The sequence below is a fragment of the Cetorhinus maximus genome, chromosome 16 (assembly GCF_964194155.1).
Source record: "Cetorhinus maximus chromosome 16, sCetMax3.hap1.1, whole genome shotgun sequence".
NCBI lineage: Eukaryota > Metazoa > Chordata > Chondrichthyes > Lamniformes > Cetorhinidae > Cetorhinus > Cetorhinus maximus.
Window position 1 is genome coordinate 62,021,421 of NC_135894.1, and position 15,093 is coordinate 62,036,513.

At 42.8% G+C, this 15,093-nt stretch overlaps 1 protein-coding gene across 2 annotated transcripts in view; it reads right to left on the reverse strand.

Moving 5' to 3' along the window:
* The window catches only part of LOC144691616 (transcription regulator protein BACH1-like), an 80,653-nt gene that overhangs the window by 12,264 nt on the left and 53,296 nt on the right, over nucleotides 1-15,093 (reverse strand). For both annotated transcript variants that reach the window (XM_078559886.1, XM_078559887.1), the window contains exon 3: nucleotides 7,970-9,451. In XM_078559886.1, coding sequence (XP_078416012.1) covers nucleotides 7,970-9,451 — 1,482 coding nt within the window. The remainder of the gene's footprint in view (nucleotides 1-7,969; nucleotides 9,452-15,093) is intronic.

Consider the following 15,093-nt stretch of genomic DNA (forward strand, 5'->3'; position numbering starts at 1 on the left):
TGTCAAGGGCAGTCACTCTCACCTCACCTCAGGAGTTCAGCTCTTTGGTCCATGTTTGAACCAAGGCTGTAAAGAGGTCAGGAGCTGAGTGGCCCTGGCAGGACCCAAACTGGGCATGCATGAGCAGGTTATTGCTAAGCAAGTGCTGCTTGATAACACGGTTGATGACCCCCTTCCATTACTTTACTGATGCTTGAGAGTAGACTGATGGGGCGGTAATTGGCCGGATTGAATTTGTCCTTTTTGTGTGCAGGACATATCTGGGCAATTTTCCACATAGCCAGGTAGATGCCAGTGTTGTAGCTGTACTAGAACAGCTTGGCTAGGGGCGGGGCAAGTTCTGGAGCACAAGTCTTCAGTACTATTGCCGGAATGTTGTCAGGGACCATAGCCTTTGCAGTATCCAGTGCCTTCAGCCGTGTTTTGATATCACGTGGACTGAATCGAATTGGCTGAAGACTGGCTTCCGTGGTGCTGGGACCTCTGGAGGAGACCGAGATGGATCATCCACTCAGCACTTCTGGCTGAAGATTGTTGTGAAAGCTTCAGCCTTATCTTTTGCATTGATGTGCTGGGCTCCTCCATCAATGGGGATGGGGATATTTGCACAGCCTCCTCCTCCAGTGAGGTGTTTAATTGTTCGCCACCATTCATGACTGGATGTGGCAGGACTGCAGAGCTTAGATCTGATCCATTGGTTGTGGGATTGCTTAGCTCTGTCTATCACTTGCTGCTTATGCTGTTTGGCATGCAAGTAGTCCTGTTTTATAGCTTCACCAGGTTGACACCTCATTTTTAAGTATACCTGGGACTGCTCCTGGCATGCCCTCCTGCACTCTTCCAGGGTTGATCCCCTGGCTTGATGGTAATGGTAGAGTAGGGGATAAGCCGGGCCATGAGGTTACAGATTGTGTACAATTCTGCTGCTGCTGATGATCCACAGCACCACAGGCCTAGTCTTGAGTTGCTAGATCTGTTCAAAATCTATCCCATTTAGCACGGTGGTAGTGCCACACAACACAATGGAGGGTTTCCTCAATGTGAAGGTGGGACTTCGTCTCCACAATGACTGTGCGGTGGTCATTCCTACTGATACTGTCAAGGACAGATACATCTGGGGCAGGCAGGTTGGTGAGGATGAGGTCAAGTATGTTTTTCCCTTGTTGGTTCCCTCACCACCTGCCGCAGACCCAGTCTAGCAGCTGTGTCATTTAGGACTCGGCCAGCTTGGTCGGTAGTAGTGCTACCGAGCCAATCTTGGCGATGGACATTGAAGTCCCCCACCCAGGGAACATTCTGCACCCTTGCCACCCTCAGTGCTTCCTCCAAGTGATGTTCAACATGAAGGAGCACTGAGGGAGGACGGTACGTGGTAATCAGCAGGAGGTTTCCTTGCCCATGTTTGACCTAATACCATGAGATTTCATGGGGTCCAGAGTCGATGTTGAGGACTCCCAGGGCAACTCCCTCCCGACTGTACAACTGCCGGGGATGGTGATGGTGGAGTCTGGGGCATTATCTGTAAGGTATAATTCCGTGAGGATGGCTTCGTCACGCTGTTTCTTGACTAGTCTGTGAGACAGCTCTCCCAATTTTGGCACTAGGCCACTAGGGGACTTTGCAGGGTCAGCAGGGCTGCGATTGCTGTTGTTGTTTCCGGTGCCTAGGTTGATGCCGGGTGGTCTGCCCGGTTTCATTTCTTTTGTTGCAACTGAGTGGCTTGCTAGGCCATTTGCTGTGGGTCTGGAGTCACATGTAAGCCAGACCAGGTAAGGACGATAGATTTCATTCCCTAAAGGACGTTGGTGAGCCTGACGGGTTCGACAATGGTTTCATGGCCATCATTGGACTTTTAATTCTTAAATTCAAATTACAGATCACACAGTGCAGAAGAGGCCCTTCGGCCCATCGAGTCTGCACCGACACGTGAGAAACACCTGACATACCTACCTAATCCCATTTACCAGCACTTGGCCCATAGCCTTGAATGCTATGACGTGCCAAGTGCTCATCCAGGTACTTTTTAAAGGATGTGAGACAACCGGCCTCCACCACACTCCCAGGCAGTGCATTCCACCCTCTAGGTATAAAAGTTTTTCCTTAAATCCCCCCTAAACCTCCTGCCCCTCACCTTGAACTTATGTCCCCTCGTGACTGACCCTTCAACTAAGGGGAACAGCTGCTTCCTATCCACGTCCCTCAATCTTGTACACCTCGATCAGGTCGCCCCTGAGTCTTCTTTGCTCCAACGAAAACAACCCAAGTCTATCCAACCTCTCTTCATAACTTAAATGTTTCATCCCAGGCAACATCCTGGTGAATCTCCTCTGCACCCCCTCCAATGTAATCACATCCTTCCTATAATGTGGCGATCAGAACTGCACACAGTACTCCAGTATGGCCTCACCAAGTTTCTATACAACTCTTTAAAAGTTTCCCAATCTTCCAGCCTGCCACTGACCTTTGCAATTTGGTATGCCTTAGTTTTTGCCTTTATGTTATCTTTAACTTTCTTGCTTAGCCATGAATAGTTTTTCCCCTTCTTACCATCTTTCTTCCTCTTTGAAATATATTTTACTTGGGAGGAATTTAATATCTCCTTAAATATCTGCCACTGTTCATCAACCATCCTACTTTGTCGTCTTCCTGCCCAGTCCACTCGGGCCAAATCTGCCCTCCTGCCTATGTAGTTACCTTTGTTTAACTCCAGAACACTAGTGTGGGACTCAAGTTTCTCGCTCTCAAACTGAACTTGAAATTCTAGCATGCTATGATCACCCTTTCCTAGAGGATCCTTTACTATGAGATCATTAATTAATCCCATCTCATTACACAAAACCAAATCCAGAATAGCCTGCTCCCTGGTTGGTTCCACACCATATTACTCCAAGAAACAATCTCTAATACACTCTATGGACTCTCCCTCGAGGCTACGCTTGCCAATTTGATTAGTCCAGTCTATATGCATATTAAAATCACCCATGATTATTGCCGTGCCTTTCTTACATGCTCCCAGTATTTCTTGGTTTATATTGTGCCCTACTGCTAAGCTACTGTTTCGGGACCTATAGATTGCTCCCACCAGGGACTTCTTTCCCTTGCTGTTTCTTATTTCTACCCAGACTGACTCTACGTCTTGCTCTCCAGTGCCTATATCATTCCTCACTATAGCACTATTACCAGAACTGTCATAAAAAAACAAAACTGAAAGAATACTTTATGTCTATGTAAATTTCTTATTACTTTTTTAAATTCAAAGTGAAAGTGTGCTGTGTTTCCATTAATATGGTCACCATTTTTACATCTGCTGTTTGAGCATGGTTATACATAATTCATGCAAATTGACAAAACCTGAACATGCATATATTGGAAATACACAAATTCCTGGGGTGTAGAAACTAGATTTTTGTTTGACCCGTATACATGATTGAATTACATGAAATTCAGTAGTAGCTGTGGTCATTCTTGGTGTTAGAGAGAAGTTGAAGCAAATTACTTTTTACAGCACCAGATAAGTAATGTTCCTTAGATTCTTCATAAACAAATTTTTCCTCTTAAGTTATGCTTATACCTTTACTCCATTCTTTAATTTTTTTTTGCCTTGTGGCTCCCAGTAGTTTTTAATTTTTGGCAAATATTTTTAAAAAGGTTTCTTCAGGTTAAAACAAAAGTTTGCTGATTCCTGTGCTGGCATGCATCTCTTGCCTCACTCTCTTACATTCCTTTGCACACCTTTATAGTTTAACTCCCATAAAACCTGCATTTTGTGAAACAGATGCCTTAAGCACTGGAATGGCAACATCGAAGTGTCAGGACGTTGGGCATGAGTGTACTGGGAGGGATATCAGAGGCTGGCAATAGTGAGAGATCGATCTCAGCGCAATGGGTAGTATGTAGTGGGGCTTGAAGCTATGGATTAAGTATTAGGGCATTTTCAATACTACTAGATCCAAGTGTGGGACTGCTGGAGTAGGGACATGGAGGGATTCTGTAAAAATATAACAAGAATACTGGCGTGAAAAGTTTGTATGGATTGGGGAGAACTATTTTGAGTCTGGGAGCACTGGAGGTGCAGAGTGTTCAATTATTAGCGGAAAGGCCTGGCAGTATTTGAAAATGTAAGTTGCATGCCTTTATGAACTGCCCCATGCAGCACCATCAGGAACATAGGAGCAGGCCATTCAGCCCCTCGAACCTGCTCCACCATTCAACTAGATCATGCTTTTTGTCTACTTTAACAACATTTTCCCCATGCTATCCCCAAATCCCTTGATGTCTTTACTATCTAGAAAGCTAACCAAACTTTGTCTTGAATATACTCAATGACTGAGTTTCCGCAGCCCTCTGGGGTAGAGAATTCCAAAGATTCACCACCCTCCGAGTGAAGAAGTTCCTCCTCAGCTCAGTCCTAAATGGCTTGCCCATCATAAATGAGAAAACACAGGTGTGTTTGCATGGTTCTTATCTATTTAATAGATAATTAATTGTTCAGGCCATTGGTTAATATCAAGAATGATGCAAAGTATAGTCGGCAGGACAATTCTGCTAAACTGGAAATCCAATCTATTTATTGAAAGTATAGAGTAAGCTTATATTGTACTGCTGACAAAATATATTGCCAACATTCTGAACTTTAAACAATAAAAAACATGGATCTAGGTTCTAATATGGCTATCAACCCCATCTTCATTAAAGTTCCTATTTCCGCATCCCTGGCCATGACCTGAGAACCTACCACATTCTCTAAAGTTCTTACTGCACTTAAAGTTCTTGTTGAGCAAACTAACAAACATTAAAGCTTCACAAATTTCGGTCGCCTTTAAGGCATATGAACCAAGGATTGTTTATGCTCTGTTAAAAAAGCAGAACATTGCAGACGCTAGAAATCTGAAATATAAACAGAAAATGCTGAAAATAATCAAGTCAGGCAGCATCTGTGGAAAGAAACATTGTTAACATTTCAGGCCAATGATCTTTCATCAGAACTGGGAAAAGTCAGATCTAAATGGCTTTGAGCAACAGGTGAGTGGGGCAAGGACAAAAGGCCTGTGATAGGGTGGAAGACAAGAGAGATTGAATGACAGAAGAGTTAGTCGTACAGGGCCAAAGGGAATGGTGATGAGACAAGAAAAGAAACAAAGATGTGCCAAGATGTGCTTTCGTCCAAAAGCAAAAATAAGAGAAAAAACGAAATATGCAAAGAGAAGGAAACAAAAAGGTGGTGGGGTGGGCAGAGATTGTGGTCTGAAATTGTTAAACTCAATGTTGAGTCCAGAAGGCTGTAAAGTGCCTAATCAAAAGATGAGGTGCCATTCCTCAAGCTCATGTTGAGCTTCACAGGAACAGTGCGGCAGGCCAGGGACAGAGATGTCAGGGTTAAAGCAAGGTGGAGAATTAAAATGAAGTGCCATCGGAAGCTGAGGGTCATACTTGTGGACTGAACAGAGGTGTTCCCTAAAGTGGTCACCCAATTTGTATTTGGTTTCCCCTATGTAGATGAGACAACATTGTGAGCAGCGTGTATAGTAGACTAAATTGAAATAGGTACATGTTAATAGCTAGCTCACCCTGAAGGAGTGTTTGGGGCTTAGGACAATTTGGAAAGATGAGGTAAAAGAGCAGGTATCACATCTCCTGATCAGTTGAATATGGAGGCTGGTGGGGTGGAAGGTGAGGACAAGGGTGAACCCTATTGTGGCTCTGGGAGGGAGGGGAAGGGGTGAGGGCAGAAGTGCAGGAAATGTGGCAGACACAGCTGAGGGCTCCATTAACCACAATTGGAGGGGGAATCCTTGGTTGAGGATGACATCTCATCTAAGAAACACTGGTATGGAAGGTTGAGTCATCAAAATAAATGTGATAGAGGCAGAGGAATTGGGATAATGGAACGGAGTCCTTACAGGGTGTAGGGCGTGTTGAAGTGTAGTTAAGGTAGCTATGGGAGTCATTGACCTCAAAATGAATGTATGAGAGTTGATGGCCTTTCGCCAGAAATGGAGAAGTTAAGGAAGGAAAGGGAAGAGTCAAGGATGGACAATGTGACAGTGAGAGAAGGGTGGAAATTGGAAGCAAAGTTGAAGAAGTTGCCCTATTCAGGGCAACAGCAGGACACAGCACAAATACAGTCATCATTGTGCTATTGTTTTACTGAAACGAAGATCATTGCTCCTGAAGCACACCTGTTCACTCCAAAAATATCCTCTATCATACAAAGCCTTCCAATTTGCATTACATACCCTGCCATTCATTTTCTCCCAAAATTAAACAAAGAAACTTATTGCCATTATTGAAGATCCAATTCAACAAAAAATTGGATCATTTTACCTTTAATCTGCACAAAAAGGGTCACAATTCCAGCTTAAACACTTGACCCTCTCTTGTGACATTAACTTTCACATCTACAATCAAAAGTTTACATCCTTGCAGTAATCTATCCACTCTGATAACCATTGCCCTTGACAGATAATCACCATTAACCTTCTCTGTACAGCTAAAAAAAACTGATTACTACATCACAATCTGCTAACTCTACTACCTTTCTCATATCATGGCTTTCTTCCTCATTCCCTTTATATGCATTGACTTTTTATTAATTTTGTCCATATTCTCCTTGGCTATACTTTCATGCTATCCAGTGCTTGAAACTGGTCAAATATTAGCCATGTATCGTCAGTAGTTGCTTACAATTACTGATCTTCCTGGGCACATTAAACCTATCAACTCTCTAACATTGCTCCTCCATTGCAACCTTAAATAGAAGATGGTGCTTGAAACAGAAGGCCTGTTCAATAGAGACTAGAAATTAAAAACACCAAGCAAGTAGGCAAGACATACCAAGGTCATTATGCTGCTAATAATCCAATGGTATCTGGGCTTTACTGCCTCTTCTATAACCATGGAATAATACTGCACAAGAGGAACCTAGTCAGCCATCATACCTGTGCCAGTTCTTTGGAAGATCTATCCAATTAGACCCCCTTTTCTGGCCTTTCCACATTGTCCTACAAGTATTTCCCCTTCAGGTATTTATCCCATTCCCTTTTGAAAGTTACTATTGAATCTGCTAACAGCACCCTCTCAGACTATGTATTCAGACACAATTTGCTATGCATTTTTCTTCATTTTAGCTCTGGTTTTGCTGACAATTATCTAAAATCAGTATCTTCTTGTTGCGCATCATTATGCCATTGGAAAGAATTTATTATTTACTCTAACAGGATCCTTCATGATTTTGAACAGCTCTCACCAAATCTCCTTTGATCTTCTGTTTCAAGAACAACTCCACCTTCTCCAACTAACTGAAGGTCAACATCACTCCATTCTAGTAATTTCCCCACACAATAAGGCTTCAACATCCTTCCTAACGGGTGATGCCGAGTACCAGCCACAGTGATCCCACTGTAAAAAAAAAGCACAAAGCGGGCACGAGCGAGGGAGAGCACGCGCATGAGCGAGCAAGGGAGCCAAAGGAGAGAGGTGGCAAGAGAGAGCAGAGAAGAGATGGATAGTAAAGGGTAAATGGATTATTGGCATTTAACAAAGGGACAAGTCACTCAACCAGTGACTGCTCCAAAATTATACAAACTTTCTACTGACAGAGCATAATGGTAGAAAATGAAACAGTAAATATCAACTCGGTATTTTTTTCTCCTTTTGAGTTGATAATTCTAATCAATTTGTAGTACTTTTGAACCAAAAGGCTTCAACTATGCACCCTTACGATGCAGAGGAGAGACTTGCATCCCTTCATTTTATGCTGAACTTTAATTAAGGATTCAGAGATGAAAGGACAGTTCGTTAATCCAGTAAAATGCATTTTTAAAAGCATCTTACATTCCATAATAAACTAAGGTTTGCAGGCTTTATTATTTCACCATGACATCTCAAATTTAAAATATATTTTATGTTTTCCAGTGATATAACAATGTACTGAGTTAAGTGCATGATAACTGTATTCCAATTTTCTTACCTCACATTCTTGTTCTCTGGCAGAACATGACTCACTGTCATCCTCTGATTCGGACCCAAATTCATCTCCTGAGTTTGTAGTACATGTGTCATATTTGTCTTGTTGCTGTCCCTGGTCGCTTTCAAGCTCCTCTATACCTGAGCTGCTGGAACACACCGAATTTCCAGTATCATATGCAAATGGGCACTTCAAAGAGCTATAAGTAGACTCAGGTAAGTTTGATGATGAAGAGGTATAGTGCAGTAGGAAAGAACTTTGTGAGCTTCCTTCAAGAGTTTGGCAAGACTCGGTAGAAAACTGTGGGCATTGAGAAATTCTGTCCAAATTGAACTGTCCTGGGCAACTTTTCTCTTTAATGAACGATTCAGCCTCACAGCTAGACGGTGCACCACAAAGCTCACTCCAGAATCCTTTTGCTAAATGTTCTGCCACTTCCCTTTCCACAATGCTTCGTCCACTGGAGACTGCAATGGGATTCTCTTGCCTCTTAGAGTAACCTGAGCTAAAAATAACTGATTTCCTCTCAGAGTCTCCACCTGCTCTTTCTGATGCATTTGGCTGATCACATCCCCGACTAACTTCGATTTTTGTTTCTTCAATATTTGCAGGAGGAGCACTGTTCGTTTGGAGATTTTCATACTGCAACATTAAAGGGATAAATGGCTCTGCCTGAGAACAAGGCAAGTCATAATGCTCTCCAGTGCAGCTAAGTTGAATACCTGAGATATTTTGTGATGATGGCCCTTGTGTTTCTTCAATTGTAGAATCTTGTGCTAATGGACACCTTGCATTCATTTGCTTCTTCATTTCAATGTTCTCCTCATCACAGACTCCACCCTCCCCCTCCATAGATGTGCTATCACTATCTTTTTCAATAAAGTTTGCACGTTCATCCTCTGACTCAAGAGGGAACGTCAGGCTTTGACAAGATTCAATTTGCTGTTTTGAAAGTATTTGCTCTAATGAAGAATTTGGCAATGACAAATTATTACCCCATGACGTCAGTCGTTCCTTCCCACAGGCTAACTGAAACTTTCTGTATTTGGGGCAAAGAGATGAACTTGCCCATCCACTCGGTTTCAAACAGGAATACTTGACTTCAGAGGCTTCACTTTGAACTTTTGGACAAATTTTCCCAACTTCAATGCATTTACGTAGTTTGGGACAAGGGCTCTTCGGGTTTTCAGATTCAAGAAATTCTTCCACATCATCATCGGCTTCTGAATTTTCATTGTCACCAACAGGAATTTTTAGATTTGTTTTCTGACAACTAGATGTACAACATGCCTTTATTGGAAATCCTGCATGATCTCTGCCCTTCCCAAAAAGTCTGGCTTGAAGAAAGCTGAAACAACTTTTTTCTATATTATGGATTCCAAGAAATTCTACACTTCTACAGACATCCAGCACATTTTCTTTGTTCAAAAGAAGTTTGGCAGTGTATGCAAACTGAAGAAGTGGTGCAAAACCTTTAACTGTAACCTGATAAAACAAAAGAAAACCATTTAAGAAATCTGGACTTTAGCACACAGAAAATCCAGTTTAATAAAGCAAAAGACAGGGCTACTTCATCAGTTTTTGTGTATTGACCAAGTGTGTTAAACATACTGTACTATATCTCTGACAGTTCTTTATTACAAACTGATCTTGCACCAAGTCAAGTGCACTTATGAATCTAGTTTTAATTACACAAAACAAAAGTCTAGCTGTGACCAATTATTCAACTGATAAAAGATTTATGGGGTCAAAACTGATTGGAACACAAAATAAAAAGCAAATCACTTCACACTGTTTTAGAAAATATTTCAAAAAGGAGACTTAAATGCTATGAAAGCATTCACAGGTCTTCGATGGTCATAAATCAAAATGGCACTCTCTTTCCCTTTTGGCTTCAAACAAAAGGACTGAATAGCATTTTTTCATCAACAAAGCAAGCATAGTTTCAAATGGGGTTCAGCACAGATTTTTTTCCCCTCACGCTCAAAGTAGCAAGTCTGCTCTCATAGATAAGCCCTCACTCCCTAGGAGCTGAAAGAAGACTTTATGCACAGAAGTAATATGGGAAAGTCCACCTGGGTGAATAATGAACCTTTTTATTGTTACCAAACAGTACAGAGGAACTGCAGTACATATCATGTCAATTCATGGATGGATCACACCAGCCACCTTTGAGAACAAGGTGAACTATAGTATAGGTTCCTTCACAAAGAGTTGTTCAAAGGCACAAAAAGTACATCAGTCCGAAGTTGCAATTTGGAACCTGTTCCTGAAACTCACCTCACTAGTTTGTTCTTTAAAAACTACGAGCTATAAAATAGTTCTCAGAAGGAATCCGCAGTCTTATTCCACACCATATACTCTATCAAGTGCATGGCCATAATTACTTTCTATCCCTATACCTCACAGAAAACAAATATAGTAACAGTAGGCAATCCCAATCCTGTAACTTTTTTCCCCCCAAAAACATACAGTTCAAGTTCTTTCCATACAGCATCTGGCACTCTGAGGCACCTCAATACAATTGCAATTACATGATATTTACAATATACATTCCAGGACAAAGATGCCAACTGACGGGGTTTTAGACAGTTTCCAGGCCCCCATTATACTATGGTAGGTGGACCTTAGAGTGTCCTTTCCCCATGGAACCTTTGCAGTAGCTGTCCCAAGCTTTAGTACATGCTTCAGTACATAGTCCAGGATCTTGTAATGTGCCAGTCTGCAACACTTTTTTGTTGATAACTTTTTGTAGAAAATAACCAACAAGTTTCGGGCAGCCAAAGAGTGCCTTTCACTGAGTTAATGGCCCTCCAGCAGCATATGATGCTTGTCTCGGAGCATATCCTGTCAACAGCCCAAAGCGCACAGAGTCCTACATCATGGAGCTGCTCAGGATGAACCTCGACGAAAGCCATACCGCTTTTTCCAGACCTTCTTTGCAAAGGTACGTTCCAGAAGTAAATGGGCGAATATCTTTTTCCAACTGCAGCTGCCTCAACGGCAGCACGCAGAAGAGGCAAGACTCCTGGCATGCACGAAGGGCCTTTCTCACCACCAGCCTTGCTACATCTTGGTGCTTGTTTGTAAATTCTGTCAACGGGGCATTCTATCTGCTCAGAAAACCATGCGACAGGATCCACCATCTTTTCCCGCAAGTCCTCGACAATGTTATGTGTGGACCATTGCCAGATGGACTTGTGATCAAAGGTGTTTTTCTGCATAAACTTCTCTAAAAGGGACAGGTGGTATGGCACATTTATGACCAAGATTTGAGTTTAAAATCACAGCAGCTTCCTTTTAGAAACTGCTCTGCTGGCCAACCTTAGATATATTTGTGGTACAGTGTTGCTAGTTACATCTATAGTTGATCTAACATCTTGAGATGGAATTTCCAATGATGGTGTAATTGGGAAGTTACATCCAAAATCCTGCCCATTCTGAAATGTCAATTTAAACCTAAATTTCCTGCCAATCTGTTTAGCATTAAGTGGGTGCAAAGATTAACAGACAGACATAAAAAAAAGAAAATTTGGACAGTGTGATTATGTGGGTAACAATTACTCTCTCATTTTCGGAATCTTTTTAGCTGGGTAATTGTTTTACTGATTGCACTGAACTCTGGGAAAGAATATACAATATACAGGAAATTCCACCCATTTCTGTTTAGGGATACCAGCATTGCTCAACTACATAATCCAAATGTCTGACAATAGTATCCTGTTATGATCTGAACACTTATTTTCTTGCCTTTTGTACGTTTCATCAATTTCTTCAAGGAAGATAAAGCAAACACTTAAGATGTGTCCAGATACCATATCATATTTTATTTTATAGTAAGTGAACATCCAGAGCAACAGTTGTGATCAGATTCATTAAGTTCAAAGTGCAACTTGTCTTTGCTTAATACAAAATAATTAACAAACTAGGCTTCCAAGTCATAGGCCATCTTGTTTCACTTAAAGTACCCTCTTAAGTACTTTCCTTACAGCCTTTTCTGGATCTAACTGTCCTTATATTTTTAAAACCCTACTGACAGTGTCTCCCTTTTTTTTAAATCTCCTCACAACCAAGGGCCAGAAACTTTCCAACACAATAGGTGTGAAGTTTTTATTAGCTGCTGAGACAGACTTAAAATGCATATTTTCCAATGGGATATTAAACAGAAGCTTCATCTGCTCACTCAGGTGGACCTAAATGCTGCCATGGCATAAATGGAAGAGCAGGGGAGTACACCTGTTGTCTTGGCCCACATTTATCCCTTAACCAACATCTGAAACAGATGATCGAGTCATCTACGTCTGTGGTTTCAAACAGAAGTCTGCAACACAGGGTCAGGCCACAAGTGGGTGCCATGGTCAAGCACAAGTGAGTGAGTTGCAGCCAGAGGCTGCTGTGTCACCCTCATACTTCTATTTTCCTCTGCTCCTCAAATGCTCTCTCCAGGATCCTGTTCTTCTAGTGCTTTCTCCAAGTTCTCCTTCCCTGGGCTCCTGCCAAGATGGACTCTACAGTAAGAAGTAGGTACACCCTTTCACTGTTATCTGTAAAGAGTAAATACCTGTTTTCCTAAAAGCATTATTAAAGCATTCTTCACACATAGCAATGCATATTATGACTATTATATAAAATTATAATTTAGATGAGAGTCCGTAATTACTAACCCATTTGAACAACCAAAATGTTTGACTGCTACCAATCTATATCATTGTTGTTTGCCTGCAAATTGCCTATTGATTGTCCAGCAGCAAGGGTCCTCAACCAGATTTAGACACGATGGGCCAAAGGCGGCCTCCTGGGTCATAAATTATTGATGTTTCTATGAACTAAAGGTGGTGCTCAATATCAGTGATTGGATCCAGATAGATGCTACCGCCAACGATAGCCCCAACAACAGCAGCTATCAAGATGTCACATTGAGCATAGTTTCAGAGTCACTGAGGGCTACTCATCCTTAACTACACCAGTAGGACATCGTTCTACAGATAATTCCCCTTCAGTTGGCTGCCTATATGATTGGGTCTGATGAACAAAGAGGAGCAAATTAGCCTGTTGCTCAAATTCATCCATTTATTCATCCACTCCAGGCCCCATGAAGTCTCATGGCATCAAGTCAAACATGGGCAAGGAAAACTCCTGCTGATTACAATGTACCACCTCCCCAGCTGATGAATCAGTGCTCCTCCATGTTGAACATCACTTGGATGAATCACCGAGGGTGGCAAGGGCGCAGAATATAACCTGGCTGGGGAACTTCATGTCCATCACCAAAAGTGGCTCGGTAGCACCACTACTGACCAAGCTGGCTGAGTCTAAAAGACATAGCTGCTAAACTGAGTCTGCAGGTGGTGAAGGAACCAAGTGGGGAAAATATACTTGACCTCACCCATCTTGCTGCCGCAGCCATATAAATACAGTGGCTACAAGAGCGGGTCAGAGGCTAGGAATCGTGCGCTGAGTAACTCACCTCCCGACTCCCCAAAGCCTGTCCATCATTTACAAGGCACAAGTCAGGAGTGTGATGGAACACTCTCCACTTGCCTGGATGAGTGCAACTCCCACAACACTCAAGCAGCTTGACACCAACCAGGACAAAGCAGCCTGCTTGATAAGTACCACATCCACAAACATTCATTCCCTCCACCAACGCACAGTGGTAGCAGCGTGTACCATTTGCAAGATGCACTGCAGGAATTCACCAAGGTTCCTTCGACATCACCTTCCAAGCCCATGACCACTACCATCTAGAAGGACAAGGGCAGCAGAAAGATGGGAACACCACCATCTGGAAGTTCCCCTCCAAGTCACTCACCATCTTGACTTGGAGACAAATCGTCGTTCCTTCACTGTCACTGGGTCAAAATCCTGGAACTCCCTTCCTAACACCACCTTCTCAAGGGCAGTTAGGGATGGGCAATAAATGCTGGCCCAGCCAGCAAAGCCCAAATCCCATGAATGAATTTTTTAAAAAAATGACAATCATAGGAGTGACCACTGCACAGTCCTTGATGAGACAAAGTCTCGTCTTCACATGGAGGATGCCCTCCATCATATTTTGTGGTACTACCACCAGGCTAAATGGGATATATTTCAAACAGATCTAGCAACTCACGACTGGGCATCCATGAGGCGCTGTGGGCTGTCAGCAGCAGAATTGTAGTTAACCACAATCTGTAGCCTCATGGCCCGGTATATCACACACTCCACCATTACCACCAAGCCAGGGGATCAACACTGGTTCAATGAAGAGTGCAGGAGGGCATGCCAGGAGTAGCACCAAGCATGCATAAAAAGGTGTTAACCTGGTGAAGCTCCAACACAGGACTACTTGCATGCCAAACAGCATAAGCAGCATGTGATAGACAGAACTAAGCAATTCCACAAGCAACGAATCATACCCAAGCTCTGCAGCCCTGCCACAGTCAGTCATGAATGGTGGTGGACAATTAAACAACCTCACTGGAGGAAGAGGCTCCACAAATAACCCACCCTCAAGGATGGGGGAGCCCAGCACATCAGTGCAAATGATAAGGCTGAAGCACTTGCTACAATCTTCAGCTACAATTACCAAGTGGATGATCCATCTCGGCCTCCTCCGGAGGTCCCAGCATCACAGATGCCAGTCTTCAGCCATTTGATTCACTCCATGTGATGTCAAGAAATAGATGAAGGCAGGGGATGCTACAAAGGCTATGGGACCCTGACAATATTCCAGCAATGGTACTGAAGACTTGTGCTCCAGAACTTGCTGAGCCCCCAGCCAAGCTGTTCCAATACAGCCACAACACTTGTATCTACCCAGCAATTTGGAAAATTACCCAGGTATATCTTGTACACAAAAAGCAGGACTAATCCAACCCGGCCAATTAATGTCCCATCAATCTACTCTTGATCATCAGCAAAGTGATATCAAGCAGCACTCGCTTAGCGATTGGCTGCTCACTAACGCTCAGTTTGGGTTCTGCGAGAATCACTCAGCTCCTGGCCTCATTACAGCTTTGGTTCAAACGTGGACAAAAGAGCTGAACACCAGAGGTGAGGTGAGAGTGACTACCCTTGACATTAAGGCAGCATTTGACCAAGCGTTGCATCAAGGAGCCCTAGCAAAACTGGAGTCAATGGGAATC